Raw genomic sequence first — 15,178 nt, 5'->3', positions numbered from 1 at the left:
AGGAGATTGGTGGAGCAGTATAGGGAGCGGAAGAGGGACTTGCACATGATATTCATTGACTTAGAAAAGGCCTACGATAAAGTGCCAAGAGAGGTCCTATAGAGATGCTTGGAGGCTAAAGGTGTACCTGTGGTATACATTAGAGCGATAAAGGATATGTATGATGGAGCTAAGACCAGGGTAAGGACTGTAGGAGGAGACCCGGAGCACTTCCCAATTAAGATGGGGTTGCATTAGGGATCAACTCTTAGCCCTTCTATTCACCTTGGTGATGGATGAATTGATGCGACGAATATAAGGTGAGGTGCCTTGGTGTATGTTGTTCGCGGATGACATAATCCTGATCGACGAGACTCGCAAGAGAGTTAACGATAAGCTGGAGGGCTGGAGACAGACGTTGGAGTCTAAAGGATTTAAATTGAGTAGGACCAAGACAGAATACTTGGAATGTAGGTTCAGTGGCTTACCGAGTGAGGCTGACGAGGAAGTGAGGCTTGGTACCAAAGACATCCAAAATAAAGGAAGTTTCAAGTATCTTGGGTCTATTATATAGGGAGACGGGGATATCGATGATGATTTTTCACATCGTATTTGTGCAGAGTGGATGAAATAGAGGCTAGCCTCCGGAGTGTTGTGTGATAAGAAAGTGCCACTAAAACTTAAAGGCAAGTTTTACAAAATGGTGGTTAGACCAACTTTATTGTACGGAGCAGAGTGTTGGCTAGTCAAGAAATCTCACGTTCAGAAGATGAAAATCGCGGAAATGCGAATGCTGCGGTGGATGTGTGGGCATACTAGGAGGGACGGAATTAGGAATGAAGATATCAGATACAAAGTGGGAGTGACATCGGTGGAGGACAAGATGCGAGAAGCGAGACTGAGGTGGTTTGTGCATGTGAAGAGAAGAGACACTAATGCTCCAGTGCAGGTGTGAGAGGCTGGCTATGGATGGTTTTAGGAGAGGCAAAGAGAGGCCGAAGAAGTATTGAGGAGAGGTAATTAGACAGGATATTGCACAATTTTGGTTCATCGAGGACATGACCTTAGATAAGATGTTGTGGAGGACTCATATTAGGATAATAGGCTAGGTGACTTATCCTTACACCATAGTAGCTGTAGTTCTGCTCATTTGATTTATGCATTTTATTGTTGTTTATAGGTGTGGGGCCGTTGTACTTTGATTATCTTATTTATTTGTAGTAGCTAATGCCTCTTTCTTTCTGTACTATTCTACCATGACCTTCTCACTTTCGTTAATCCTTGTTCTCATTTTGTTTTCGATATACTTGGCCCTATCTGACCTTTTATCTTGTTTTCCTCTCTTGAGCCGAGGGTCTTCCGGAAACAGCCGCCCTACCTTTCAAGGTGGGGGTTAGGTTTGCGTACACTCTACCCTCCCCAGATCCCACATGATGTGATTACACTGGGTTTGTTGTTGTTGTTGTATTATTACATTCCACTTCATTAACAATATTTCATCAAGCTTCTTTATGCAAGACACCATTTTTGATAGGGCAAGTTCAAGATTATGAATTTCACGGTCTTGGGATTTCAGACCAATCACAACAACATACCAATCATCCAAACCACAATAATTTAATGCATAGTAAACTTCACACATTACTCAATGACCATCAATCGCTATTAAGAGTCTATCTATGATATAGAATAAATCATAACCTACCTCAACCGAAGAACCGAATCCAAGCAAGCTAATTCACCAATGTCTTTCCTTTCTTCAATGACTCAAAACATTTCCAATCTACCAAATATACAATATTCGTAAGTAATCGAGTCTGTAGAACCCATATTACTATATGTTTAACCTAGACCCAACAACTCACCTAATTCTATAATCAATTTCCTAAAATTCAAGCTTAGGATTACGCCTCAATTCCTCCATTATCATAAATTTAATAATATTCATATAATACAATACACCTAATATTTAATTATCTATCTCAATTTATTAAAGCATGAATTATATGCTATATCCTATAAGCTTACCTTGCTGGCCACAAACTGACAAAAGAATAGTGTATAACACTAAGATAAGTGTGTGAGTAGTAAATAAAATTGGAAGATCAATATGCGATTATTGTTCTACCACTAATTCCCCATGGATCGTTTACCCTATATTCATATACCATTATTTTAATTAATACTTACCTTACTGTCCACCTAAATTTTTCAACCAAATTCATTAAATTAATACGTTATCCAACTTAACAATCAATATGCACAAGAATCAAAGGTTGATTTTGAGATTTTGTTACCTGAACTTTATGCTCTCTCTTCCTCGTCGTTCTACATTCACGCCACACAGGTAAGTCTTCTTAACCTAATTTCCTCCTTTTTTTTTCTTTTCTAAAATAATTATGTACTAAAAGTGACAAACCCTACTATTTATTTTAATAAATAAAGTGGTATAGGATATTAAATAAATTAATAATTTAGCCCACCAACTAAATTAATTATCTAAAATCACCCTTTAATTAATTAATTGTAGTTATCGAATAATCTAAAATACCCATTAAAAATTTACGGGATAAGTCTTTTATGAAATAAAAAGGTCTATTACTCAAAACGACCTAATGGGTCATTACAGAGGGATCTGATGGTGAAGCTCCGGGTGGTTTGGGAGTTAACGGTGAGGGGGGTTTGGGTGGTGGTGTGGTGGTGGAGCTCGCCGAAAAATATGAAGAGGAAAAAAAACTATGAAGGGTAGAAATGGTGAAGAACGAAGAAGAAAGAAGTAAGGGGGTGGGTAGGGGAGGGGTTGGGGAAAATAAAAATGGGTCCATATTTAAAATTTTATTTTAGAAAATGTATGTTAATTAATTAGTTAGTGTATATGAATTTTAAACAGTGTTAAAGAATAAATAAAAGGAATGATGTGATGTTGACATGGCTACGTTGTGGCACTTATATGAAGATAACGTGGCAGATGAGAGTAATATTATAATATCAGGGTAATATTTAATTTACTTCAAAGTTGTTTAGGGAGGATTTAAACTCCCATATAGTTAAAGTGGTAAAGTAAATTTCGTTGCCAAATTTAGAAGGAATTTGATGTATTTACTTTTTAATTAATGATATATGTTTATATTATTAGGTAATTCATATAAAATATTAATTAATCTAATATTGTATAGATAAAATATTTTTTAAAATAAATAATATGGTAATTGGTGGTAGAGATGTCTAATGATGGTGATTACCGACGAAGGATGGTATATCAATTCGCCATAAAGTCAGTTCAATGTAAATGACGGTGAAGGAAAGATGATCTGATAAGATAAGTTAAGATTGATATTGAGGTGTTGATTGATGATGGTAATTGCAAATTATACGTAGTGGTTAGTGGTGTTATGATTGGAGTGGTTAACAATAGTGGTTGATGATGGTGGTGATGACCAATGGTGATAGTAATAGCTGAAAATATATAATGATGATCGATGATGATGAATTTTAATAGTAATTGATGGTTAATGGTGGTGATCCTAAATTTTGATCAATAATGACTGATGACCATCACTATGATGATTAGCTGCGATAGTAATTGTGGTTAAACATGGTGACTGTGGTGGATTCATTTAATATTTAAAATATAAATAATTAAAATTCAAATATTATAAATACACATATTTAATAGTCGAGATTTAAGTAATTAATATTCAAACCTTATTATAGTTTGTTACAAATAAGTTTTGGTAACTAACTGTTTGTGTTTGACTATTTATTTAAAAATGTTTTTGTAAATATTAAAGCAATAATATATTCTTGATCAATGTACTAAAATACTTCTTGAAAATAATAATAATACTTTTTTTCAACTTTTGAAAAATAACTTTTACTTACCATTTCTTTTTCAACTTTTTACTCATTTCTTTTTCTAGAAAGCTCTGACCAAACACTTTTAACTTCCTAAAATTGGCATTTAAAAAAATATCTCGCGATTATGTATAGTTCTTGAAAATTGAGTTGCACTCCGAAGGATATAATACAGACAATTTATCCTAATACCGCTTTTATAATTTGAGTTAATATTTTATAAATCATATGAAAATAATTTTATCGTTGCTTCAAAATTTTCTGGCTCATTTATTTAGCGTCACATAAGATAATTTCTTTTCTACAGGGTGTGAAAAGACTAAGCTGTAAAGTCAAATTTCATACAATCATCCATTAATATATATTGATTTCTACCCACAATTTAAAGCAAAATCAACGGATATCGTGTGCATGAATTGTTGCACATGAAAAGTCAAGTGTATCTTCAAAGATTTTGACAATAATAAAATGCAATTTTCTAAAAGCAAAATATAACTTAGGTTATTTAATAAAACTAGATTAGCGCATGTGTTGAGTGTCTGTTAAAATTTCATATTAGTAGTTAAAAAGATTGAAAATTTATTATGTATATATATATATAAAAGGTGTAGGTGTGAGACATTTGAGAAAAAATCATCTGAATTTAATTCGAAGTAGATAATATATATCACATAGTGAATAATGAAGAATATCTTTAATGGGTTTTTATCTGATTTTATCCCAACAATATATATCTGAGGCAATGATTAATTTAATTATAACATGAAGCGTAAAGAGATAACGGAATGATAATTTAGTTCAATTGATTTATTATCTTTATTGTGTCAAAAGTCGTTTAGAGATGCATGTGTATAAGATGAAGCTAGCTAGCTTTAGATTTCAGTAGCCGTAAATGCTCGATCAAGTAAGTAAAACAAAATGAATCTCAAAAATTAACTCGTAAATTATAATTCTGAGCTTCAATATTCTTATTGCTAGTAATAGGGGCATATATATAGTTCTATATTTATCATTTGATTGTATGAGTTCATCTGAATCTTCATCGTCAAAAAAATATATTATATAAAAAAAGTCTCATATTTATTTAGTATTTTGAGTTGAATTATCTTTTTATATATTATATAGCTAAACAGAGAAAATAAATTATACAGATATAAGCAAGTAATAATTATATATGTTTTATAGTGTTTTGCTTATGTTTGTTACTTAACTTAGGAAATATGAGACTTTTTTTATATAATATATTTTAATGTATGAGTTCATCTGAATTCTCATCGTCAAAAAAATATATCATATAAAAAAAGTCTCATATTTATTTAGTATTTTGAGTTAAATTATCTTTTTATATATTATATAGCTAAACAGAGAAAATAAATTATATAGATATAAGCAAGTAATAATTATATATGTTTTGTAGTTTTTTACTTATGTTTGTTACTTAACTTAGGAAATACTCATGCATAATGCTTGTAATTATCTAGTGATATCTCCTATTATTTATCATTCGATCATAGAGGACATTTTTTTTAAAAACAAATCTCGATCCATGGTTAAGAGATAGAGATAAGTTTATCTCTCAAAATGATATTCTCTGATTCATATGAATAAAAATTAGTCGAGCCTCAAAGTATATACGAAAGATTTGGTGTGTAAATTAAATCTCTTATTTTATGTTAATGTAAGAATTGATGTTCGTGGTATTTGATTGAGACCCGTCTAAATTTAGATCCATATCGAAAAGTTTCAAAAGGGTTCAAATTCGAGACATCTGATTAAGGATGAAAAAATGATATCTTTATCCGATATGATTCAAATCTAAGACTTTTCTAATTAAAGATGGAGAATAATTACCACTGTACCGCATCATTATTAACCATGGAGTAGGCTTTCCGTGATAACTTGATCAAGATTATCTCTTAATTAATTCCAACAACCATTATTATATATTATATTATATAGTAGTATATAGTTTAATAAAATAAGATAAAAGGGTGTTTCATGCATTTTTCCATTCCTTGTTTCATGCAAGTGGTTTACGTACACCATGCTCTTCCTTGAATTAGTCAATTTTTCATTTTTTAAAAAAATGTCAAAAACAAGATGATTAAATTTTTTAATCAAATTGAAAAAAGAAAAAAAAAAGAAATATTCTGTGGTCGAGAAACAAATTAATACTTTAAAAATTCAAGTTTGGAATTTTATTATGATGAATTTAATTTATTGAATTCAAAATTTATTAGCATTTAATTATACTTATTTAGTTAAATCTTATATATATTAAATTCGCCTTTGATAAATGTTAGTTATATATTTTAAAATATAAAAACACTACATTACATATTGATATTTGCAAGTCATATCGAAAATAGTTATTTCTTTGCATGTAAATAATAATCATCGATAAGTAAGCTTAAATTAGACTTTCTTATGCTAGTTAATTATTTAAAATATGACTAAGAAGCTATATTACACGTTGACTTGACACATCATATCAAACATATACTAATTATTTCTTTGTATGTACGCATACTTATCAATTAAGTAAGCTTTTGATTTTCTAATTAATTACTTAATGCAAGTTAATTTTTTTTCCCTACAACTATTAACTATTTCTGAAAAAAAACCTAAAAAACTATATTACACATTATTTTGCACAACCATAACATAGTTATATTCTTTGCATGTAAGTAACATGCATTAAAGAGTAAGCTCTAATTTTTCTTTTTATATACACTAACTTGTAGACAGCAAAAATGTGTTTAAACCACTAATTATCTAGTCATTTATATATAGATTATAACAATTAATATACTTTGTATTCACGTAAGTTTTATCACCAAATAATAGTACTATATCCTCTTCGTTTTTTCCTTGGTTTCCCACTCGTTGTATAGTAGGAACGGAACTAGAACTATAAATGAATCGAAAATGTTTCCTATCAAAAGTAATTTTGTTTCACACATCCGAATTCAATATTTTTGATTAATTATCGGGAATTTAATGTCTTTAAATATAGTGAATTTTACCTAGTTAAGATAAATCTTAAATTGCTATATCACAGTTTGATTTATTGTATTGAATCAAATTTAAAAAATTTAATATTAATATTTAGTTTTGAATTATTAATTATTATCAAATATTAAATTTTAAAAATATCGAAGTGATTACCTAATATCTATCATAATTACTATCCAACTACTACCATCTTTGGTGGTTTCTTATTAAGTTTCTATATGAGACAAAACATTAATAATTTTTGCAAAATTTCAACTAACCTAATATTTGATTATCATATGGAAAACTATAATACAAGTCAACTCCTTTGTTCCCACGCCGTTTTATATGCAAAATCACAATCAACACTTTCACCGACCCACTATATACCCCCCTTCTAACCACCCACCCACACGAGTATATCTATGGTGGGTGGATCTCCGTAATGAAATTGGAGATATTATCATTTTTATATGTACAATATAATTTTTTAAAGATGAATGCTCGATTGATCATGTTTGTCGATTTTTCACAAAATAATCCTTTATCCATAATCAATAATAATATTTCTTATAAAATCGTCGAGAATTGTGATAGATGATAGTTAAGTGATGACCTATTTAGAATCAGAAGTGTTTTTTAAAAGATTATCAAAAAATATAATATATGATAAGTCACTTTTAATTTATTTATGAAAAGTATTTTACGTAAATCTTTATTGACGATGATAATAAGTACTCTTTGATTTATAATAAAAAATGCTCTTCATAAAATTATTAAATATTTGTGATGGCCGATAAAAAACTCTTCATCATAAGCAAACATATTTCTCACAAAATCATAAAGATTTGTGATGAGGTAAATAACAATACATTCATAATCAAATTTAAGTATATTTTTCATATGATTATCAAAAGTTATAGCTAGTGGTAAGTATTTTACTTTCCATAATTGAAAGTTTCTGGTTCGAGCTTTATAAATAAAACACTTTCTTTATTTGTTTTTATTCGTCAAATTTTACTTTTCGAGAGTTAAATTTTATCATTTTTAATTAATATTTTATATCATATTAATATGAGAATAATTGCAATTTATAGTATTTTTCGTATAGTTTTTTATCATCTAAATTTTAAATATTGAATTAATCTACTTTAGTCTACCTTTAAAAATCAATCAAATTAATCATCGTGAAGAAAAACGTGATAAATAAAAAAGAATAAATTAAATAAAAAAGATAATAATATATTCATTATAATTCATAAACTTTTTTTTGAAACCCAGGATAACCGTTGCTATAACCTCTGCCCTTCGGATGAACAATCTCTGATGAGCCTTTTGTGTGTACAAGATAAATTTTTACAGTAATTATAACTGCATTAGACAAATTCCGTGCGATATACTTAACTCAAAAAACATTAAAAAAGAATCGATCCCAAATTATCCATATGAATAATCATCCATCAAATCTACTAAGCCATCTGAAAGAATAATTCGATAATTTTTAATAACACAAATTTAATCAACTAAAAAAAAAAGTAATTCCTCACAAGAACCCAAAAAACACACACATCACACACTTGAAAACCGTGGTTTAACCTCGCCTAGCTCTCTCTCTCTCTCTCTCTCTCTCTCTCTCTCTCTTTCTTTCAATATATTTATACAAACAGATATACAAAACACATATTTTGTATATTCTTCTCTCTCTAGCTGTGTTTTCTTGGAAAATCCTTTGAGAAAATTTGAAAAAAAAAATCAATGTTTTCTTCTCTAAACCCAAACCCATTTCCCTAAAAAATAAATAAATCCATGTAGTCCTCACGGATCTTTCAACCCCATCACGAAATCCAATAGTTTCTTGAAAAAGGGTGTCGAAAAAAATCTGGTTTTTCTGCATTTTTAAGTGTTTCTTGAAAAAGGGTGTTGAAAAAATCAGATTTTTTTTGCCATTTTTATGAGTTTCTCGAAAAAGGGTAAAAAATCTGATTTTTCTGCCATTTTTTGGGTGAGAAATGGTGGTGAAGATGATGAAGTGGCGTCCATGGCCACCTCTCATTTCCAAGAAATTTGAGGTAAAGATTTTTGTAGGAAAGCTTGAAAATTTGGTGTGTGAAGTGGCTTCTTCCGCCATAGGCGGCGGTGTTAGCGGTGGCGTTGCGGTGGAGATCAGGTGGAAAGGGCCACCAAAAATAGCTTTGAGTTCTTTTAGAAAGACAGTGAAGAGGAACTGTACTAGAGAAGAAATGGTGAAAAATGGACCAAACGGTGTCGTTTTGGTGGAATGGGATGAAGAATTTCAGAGTTTATGTAATTTGTCTGGTTATAAAGACAATGTGTTTCATCCATGGGAGATTGCCTTCACTGTATTGAATGTGAGATTCTTCAGTTTCTCTTTAGATTTTAGAAATGTTTTATTCAGATTCATATTTAATGTCTTGCCTTATATTTTCTTAGATCTTTTATGCAGTAGTAACTTTTACCTTATCTCTTTATGGTTTAATTTTGTCTGGTTGAAATTATGTTTGGAATTGTTTTAGGGGTTTCATATTTAGTCAAAGGAGTAGATGAATGTGATGTGATCTATTGAAATTGAGTTTTCATTATCATTTTTTGATGTACTTGGATGGATATGTTGAAAAATTATCTCAATTAGTTTTTATGGTTTTAGATGGATTGATAACAATGTAGAAAAAGATGTCATTATATGTTCTTATCATTTTTGTGCTGGTGGAGAATCTTAGAAGCTTGGTTGGTTGGCTACCTTCGATTACCCACCTTGTAATCCTGCCCCATTTTCCCTTCCCTTACCCCCAATTAAAAAAAAATCATTTTTGTGCTAGTGGTTTGTAGAACACTATGCTATGAACTACTTTTTGTTTCAAAATCTATTTTGAAGGGTCTACCATCTGATATCTTGATAATTTCTGGGGAAACGTCTTATTTTTTATACGACTTTGAAATTTGAGCCATGTCGAGTGGTTATTGTGTTTGTTTGCTGTCATAAAGAAAGATTCTGGTAGTTATGCTTACATGGCCTGAGATGATGGAAACCGGGAAGTTAAGGAACATTTTATAGAATTTTGTCGTTATGAAGCCGCCACCACACTGAGATTTATGCTGCTGTTTCTACTTAGGTAGTTAATGCTATGTGATTCATATTTGTTGCGTTGGATCCATTGCTTAAGCTAATTGTTCCTCCTCCTTTTGATTATCTTAATGATTCGTTGGTGGATCTTTTGTCGTCTTGCATCTGTCGGTTGCTTTTTTCTGTGCTAAAATACCTGCCTATTTTGGTTACTTTCTTATTGGATGGATGTCATAGATAGTAGATTTTGTTTGCTCAGATTCTTTAATGCCTTCCTTTAAACGTGATCGTAAGGTTATGTCGGAAGGCTGGAAACGAGATGTATTTCTTTCTATCCTTTTTATCAGTGTAGTCTAATAGATGGCTTATCTTCTCTTTAGTGGTTCAAGAAAATCTAAAGAAACGTTTTTGTGTGGAATGCGGTTTGTTTTGTCATTGAACTAAGAAGAAGATAGATGGCTTATTTTGCTACTTATAAATGAAACTATGTTACCAATATAGATAATGAACATTGGATGTTGGTAAGTACACGTGTCCAATAGGGCTTATTAGAATAATAGGGTGGTGTTCCGATTCTTTCACATTACATCGTAGCCAACTTTACAAAACTTAGTCCTCTGAATCCACACTGAATAACACTCATGAACCCCATAAATGGGTAACACATGGGAACAACAACAACAAGAAATCTAGTGTAATCCCACAAGTGGGATCTGGGGAGGGGAGGGGAGGATGTACGCAGACCTACCTTTGTGCGGTACCTTTGTGCGGTAGAGAGACTATTTCCGAAAGATCCTTGGCTCAAAAGAAGTGAAATCCAAGCAGGATTGAAAAGAAAATAATGACAACAGAATAACAAGATGAACCAATCAAAAGAAGCAACAAGTAGTATTAACAATTGAAGAATAATCTACTACACGAATACTAACTAATACTACTAAATAACGATAAGATGGGGGGATGAAAATTGTTGAGTAATATAATGTTCAATATCGGCTACATTTTCTTCCAAAGGGTTTATGCAGATGTTGAACTAATCCACACATTGCCTTAAGGGTATGGGTTGGATACTCAATTTTTTCCAAATCTACACAAGTATCTCAGTTTCTTTATCTGTTAACTGATTTATGGTTTTCGCCAGGTCTAATGTTTGCTCAAGGTTCAATTTTTGGAGTTCAGTTTCGTTTAAGATTCACCTTCCTTACCTAGTTCTTCAATTTATATTATTTGTTTGCTGATTATTTTTCTGCTCCAGGGTATGAATGTTAAGAATAAGGCACCTGTTGTTGGTACAGCTGTCTTAAATGTCGCTGAATTCGCTGCCAAGACAGAGGAGAGAGAATTTAAACTGAACCTTCCTCTGGTAGTTCCAGGGGGTGCTTCCGAGATTCGGCCCACACTTTGTGTATGCTCCTTTTAATGAGTTAATTTCTTACCATAACATGCTATTCTTACTGCTACTCTCCTCAAAGATCTATTGCCCCTTGTTATTATTTTTACTTGACTTGATCTCGACATGTCTTGCAGATATCACTTTGCTTGTTCGAACTAAGAGCTTCCCAAGAGTCGGTAGAGTTGGTTCAGAGGCCACTAGCTCCCGTTCAATCTCCAGCACGGTCCGTAGAAACTCCACCAGTAGAAAAGGATGAGCTTTCTGCGCTCAAAGCTGGCCTCAGAAAGGTGAAAATATTTACGGAGTATGTATCAACTCGGAGAGCAAAGAAAGCTTGTCGAGAAGAAGAGGGTAGTGAAGAAAGATGCTCAGCAAGGAGCGAAGAGGGGGAATATGCTTATCCTTTTGATTCTGAGTCCAATGATGAGTATGAAGAAGGAGGGTCAGATGAGGGAAAGGAGGATCCTACTGTTAGGAAGTCATTTAGTTATGGTCCATTGGCTTACGCGAATTGTGCAGGAGTTTCTTTCAATTCTAGTACAAGGGTCAATGGTGAGGGTGAGGATTGGGTTTACTTTAGCAACCGTAGATCAGATGTGGGCTGCTCACAAATGGATGACCAGATCCCCTGTGCTTCTGATCTTGTAGTTTTGCAGAATTCAAAGCGCAGTATTCTTCCTTGGAGGAAGAGGAAGCTGAGCTTTAGATCTCCTAAATCGAAGGGGGAACCGTTGTTGAAGAAGGATAATGGGGAAGAAGGTGGTGATGATATTGACTTCGATCGTCGACAGCTCAGTTCTGATGAAGCTCTGTCATTTGGGGTAAGATCTATAGCCTCTCTTTTAACAGACATTCTACTTCGTAATTTTGTCTGTATAGGGTGTCCAAAAGCCTCAGTGTGGATTCCAATTATGCTTTAATCTTGTTGCCTGGACATCTGGAAAAAGCATCCTTGCCTACTAATTATATGTAGAATTCATGAAGAGCACTTTAGTGTGTCTGATCAGTGCAAACCACGTTTGTGTTTCTCGTATGTTAAATCAAATGAAAGTAGTTGAAATTTAGACCGTATTGCTTAGGCAGTAATTTTCTTACCTTATACATCTAATGAGTCCATATTGGTGCTTGACGCTATCTCAAATTATCTAATAAATCTGCTACTTTTAGTCCATTCCATTATTTTTTACAAGTAAATTTGATATTGTCTAGCAGTGGCACAAGGTGGAGGAAGACTCAACTGCTAATCGATCTTCAGTATCTGAGTTTGGTGATGACAATTTTGCTGTTGGCTGTTGGGAACAGAGAGAGATAGTAAGTCGGGATGGACACATGAAGCTTCAAACTCTGGTATTCTTTGCTTCCATTGACCAGCGAAGTGAACGAGCTGCTGGAGAAAGTGCTTGCACTGCTCTTGTAGCTGTGCTTGCTGATTGGTTGCAGAACAATCGCGATCTCATGCCCATTAAATCGCAGTTTGATAGCTTAATTAGAGAAGGTTCATTAGAATGGAGGAAACTTTGTGAAAATGAGACATACAGGGAACGGTTCCCTGACAAACACTTTGATCTGGAGACAGTCCTTCAAGCCAAAATTCGCTCGATATCTGTCGTGCCAGGGAAGTCCTTTGTCGGTTTTTTCCACCCTGATGGGATGGATGAGGGAGGATTTGATTTCTTGCATGGTGCCATGTCATTCGACAATATCTGGGATGAAATTAGCCGTGCTGGATTACAGTATGCTTCTGTGGGTGAACCACAAATCTATATCGTCAGTTGGAACGATCATTTCTTTGTCCTGAAGGTTGAAGCCGAAGCTTACTACATCATTGACACCTTAGGTGAAAGACTCTATGAAGGTTGCAATCAAGCTTATATACTAAAGTTTGATAAGGATACAACCATCTACAAACAGCCAGACACTACACACTCGACAGAAGAAAAACCTGCTGCGGATCAGCAAACTATATCTACCACAGCGGAGCCAAAACTTAGCGATGGTCCTCATACAAACGCAACGCCTGGTTTTCTAGACAGTGAAGCAGTGAACGAATCAGATGAGCCATCGAAGGTTGAGAGCGCAGAAGAAATTATCTGTCAAGGCAAAGAGTCATGCAAAGACTACATCAAGAGTTTTTTGGCTGCCATACCAATCAGGGAACTGCAGGCAGATATCAAGAAGGGGTTGATAACATCAACCCCTCTTCATCAGCGGCTTCAGATTGAACTCCATTTCACTCACTTACAACAAGCACCTATCATAACTAGTCCAGCAATAGAGATAGCAACGGCTGCACAAGAACCACCTGCAGTTGCAATGACTGAGATCTCGGCGTAAGAGTCTTTCAACTGTAAATTTAACAAGTGTGTGATAATTTCTAACTAGTTTTTGTTCTGTCGTTAGCATGTTTTGTGTTGCATTAGAGTAAAAGATAGTGTTAAAACTTCTATGGAAGCAAAAGTTTGTACATCAACCTTCTGTCTTGGAATTATAATAGATGGTTTCTAACTTCTGTTCTTTTACTATCATTGCATGCCTTTTTAAAAATAAATGTTGTTAGCATACTTGTCAAACATTACCAATTGCAGCTCTTGTTTTGAAGATGATTTGTAACTTTTCTTTTAGTTCCATAGATGTTAAGAAAGTTGAATAGAGTGTTCAAAAATTGATTATCTGATTTATATTGTATGAAAAAAGATAACTTTTCTCTTTTAAGATGCATGGCAAGTTGAAGGAAAATCTTGAAGCAACGGCATTATAGGTTTTCTAACTGTTGATATCACATCCCCTTGAGGTTCAACCCTTCCTTGGATCTTGCGACCTATAGGCTATGTATTCGAATTGTGGAATGAGTATGTATGGAATGAACCACTAATGCTTGTGTTATAATAGAAATGTTGCTTACTGCTTGTGTTATAATAGAAATGTTGCTTACGGCACATTCCTTTGCTTACGACCCTTTTGTGTGAACACGAGATATTTTGTTTATTGCATTTTTCAGTTTCTAGTTTTGCAATGAGGCTCAATTCATGTGATGTTCCATGTTACTTTTTAGCTGTAAAGGTGTGATCCTTTCTTCCAAATTTGTTCCTCCTGCACATGAAGAGATTCTTTCTTCAATGTTCAACTTTTAAATGATAAATTCCTCCCCCCTCCCCCAACCCCCTACACCCCACCCCAAACAACAAAAAAAAAAACCTATTCATTTTCTCAAATTAATATTAATTTTTTGTAAATTTTGTATACATATTAAAAGGTTCACTAAGTAGTTCTAAATATTTAATATATATTTAATTGTTATTATATATTAACTCAAAATCCTTAACATTTATATACTTCAAATTCTGAATAGTTTTTTCTTTTCGTATTTGACAGCAAAAGTCCAAAAATAATGGTTTTCTATTGATTCCCTAAAGTGAAATAATGATCACTACAAGTTGAGAAAATTCATTGGCAAATGAACTTCTCTGAAATATTCCCATCATTAGGGTCATATTAGAATATACCTAACTTTTAAGAAATATGCTTTGAATTACCAATGAACTTGGACTTTACTCATTTTTATATTGAGAAATCAAAAAGAATTTTTTTTAAAAAATAAATATTGTATTTAAATTGATTGAAAAGGACTGTTTTTATTTATATATAATAGATGACGAATTCTTTATAATATCTTTGTATATTTATTTTTTATATTTTGAACTCTTTATTGAAAATTCTGACTTCTCTATCTTCGCCCCTGCTTGTAAGAAGTTTCGAACTCCAACACATTGTGTTGGTGTTTTTCTGTGTATTAACAATGAATATTTTTTATTTAGTTTTATTTTGTATTAGAAATAATTATTTCTCACATGCATTAAGCTCATAAATTTTGGATA

The 15,178-nt window shown here is 32.6% G+C and overlaps 1 protein-coding gene across 1 annotated transcript; it reads left to right on the top strand.

The window, feature by feature from the left end:
* The first annotated feature begins 8,510 nt into the window (after positions 1-8,510).
* On the top strand, positions 8,511-13,808 carry LOC129887739 (uncharacterized). Its single transcript, XM_055962947.1, has 4 exons — positions 8,511-9,197; positions 11,166-11,315; positions 11,438-12,124; positions 12,516-13,808. Exons 1-4 carry the CDS (start codon positions 8,838-8,840, stop codon positions 13,635-13,637), a joined length of 2,319 nt encoding a protein of 772 aa, XP_055818922.1. The 5' UTR covers positions 8,511-8,837; the 3' UTR covers positions 13,638-13,808.
* The last annotated feature ends 1,370 nt before the right edge of the window (positions 13,809-15,178 follow it).

This window comes from Solanum dulcamara, chromosome 4, assembly GCF_947179165.1.
Source record: "Solanum dulcamara chromosome 4, daSolDulc1.2, whole genome shotgun sequence".
In the NCBI taxonomy this organism is placed as follows: Eukaryota; Viridiplantae; Streptophyta; class Magnoliopsida; order Solanales; family Solanaceae; genus Solanum; species Solanum dulcamara.
This window is presented reverse-complemented; position numbering and strand designations above follow the sequence as displayed.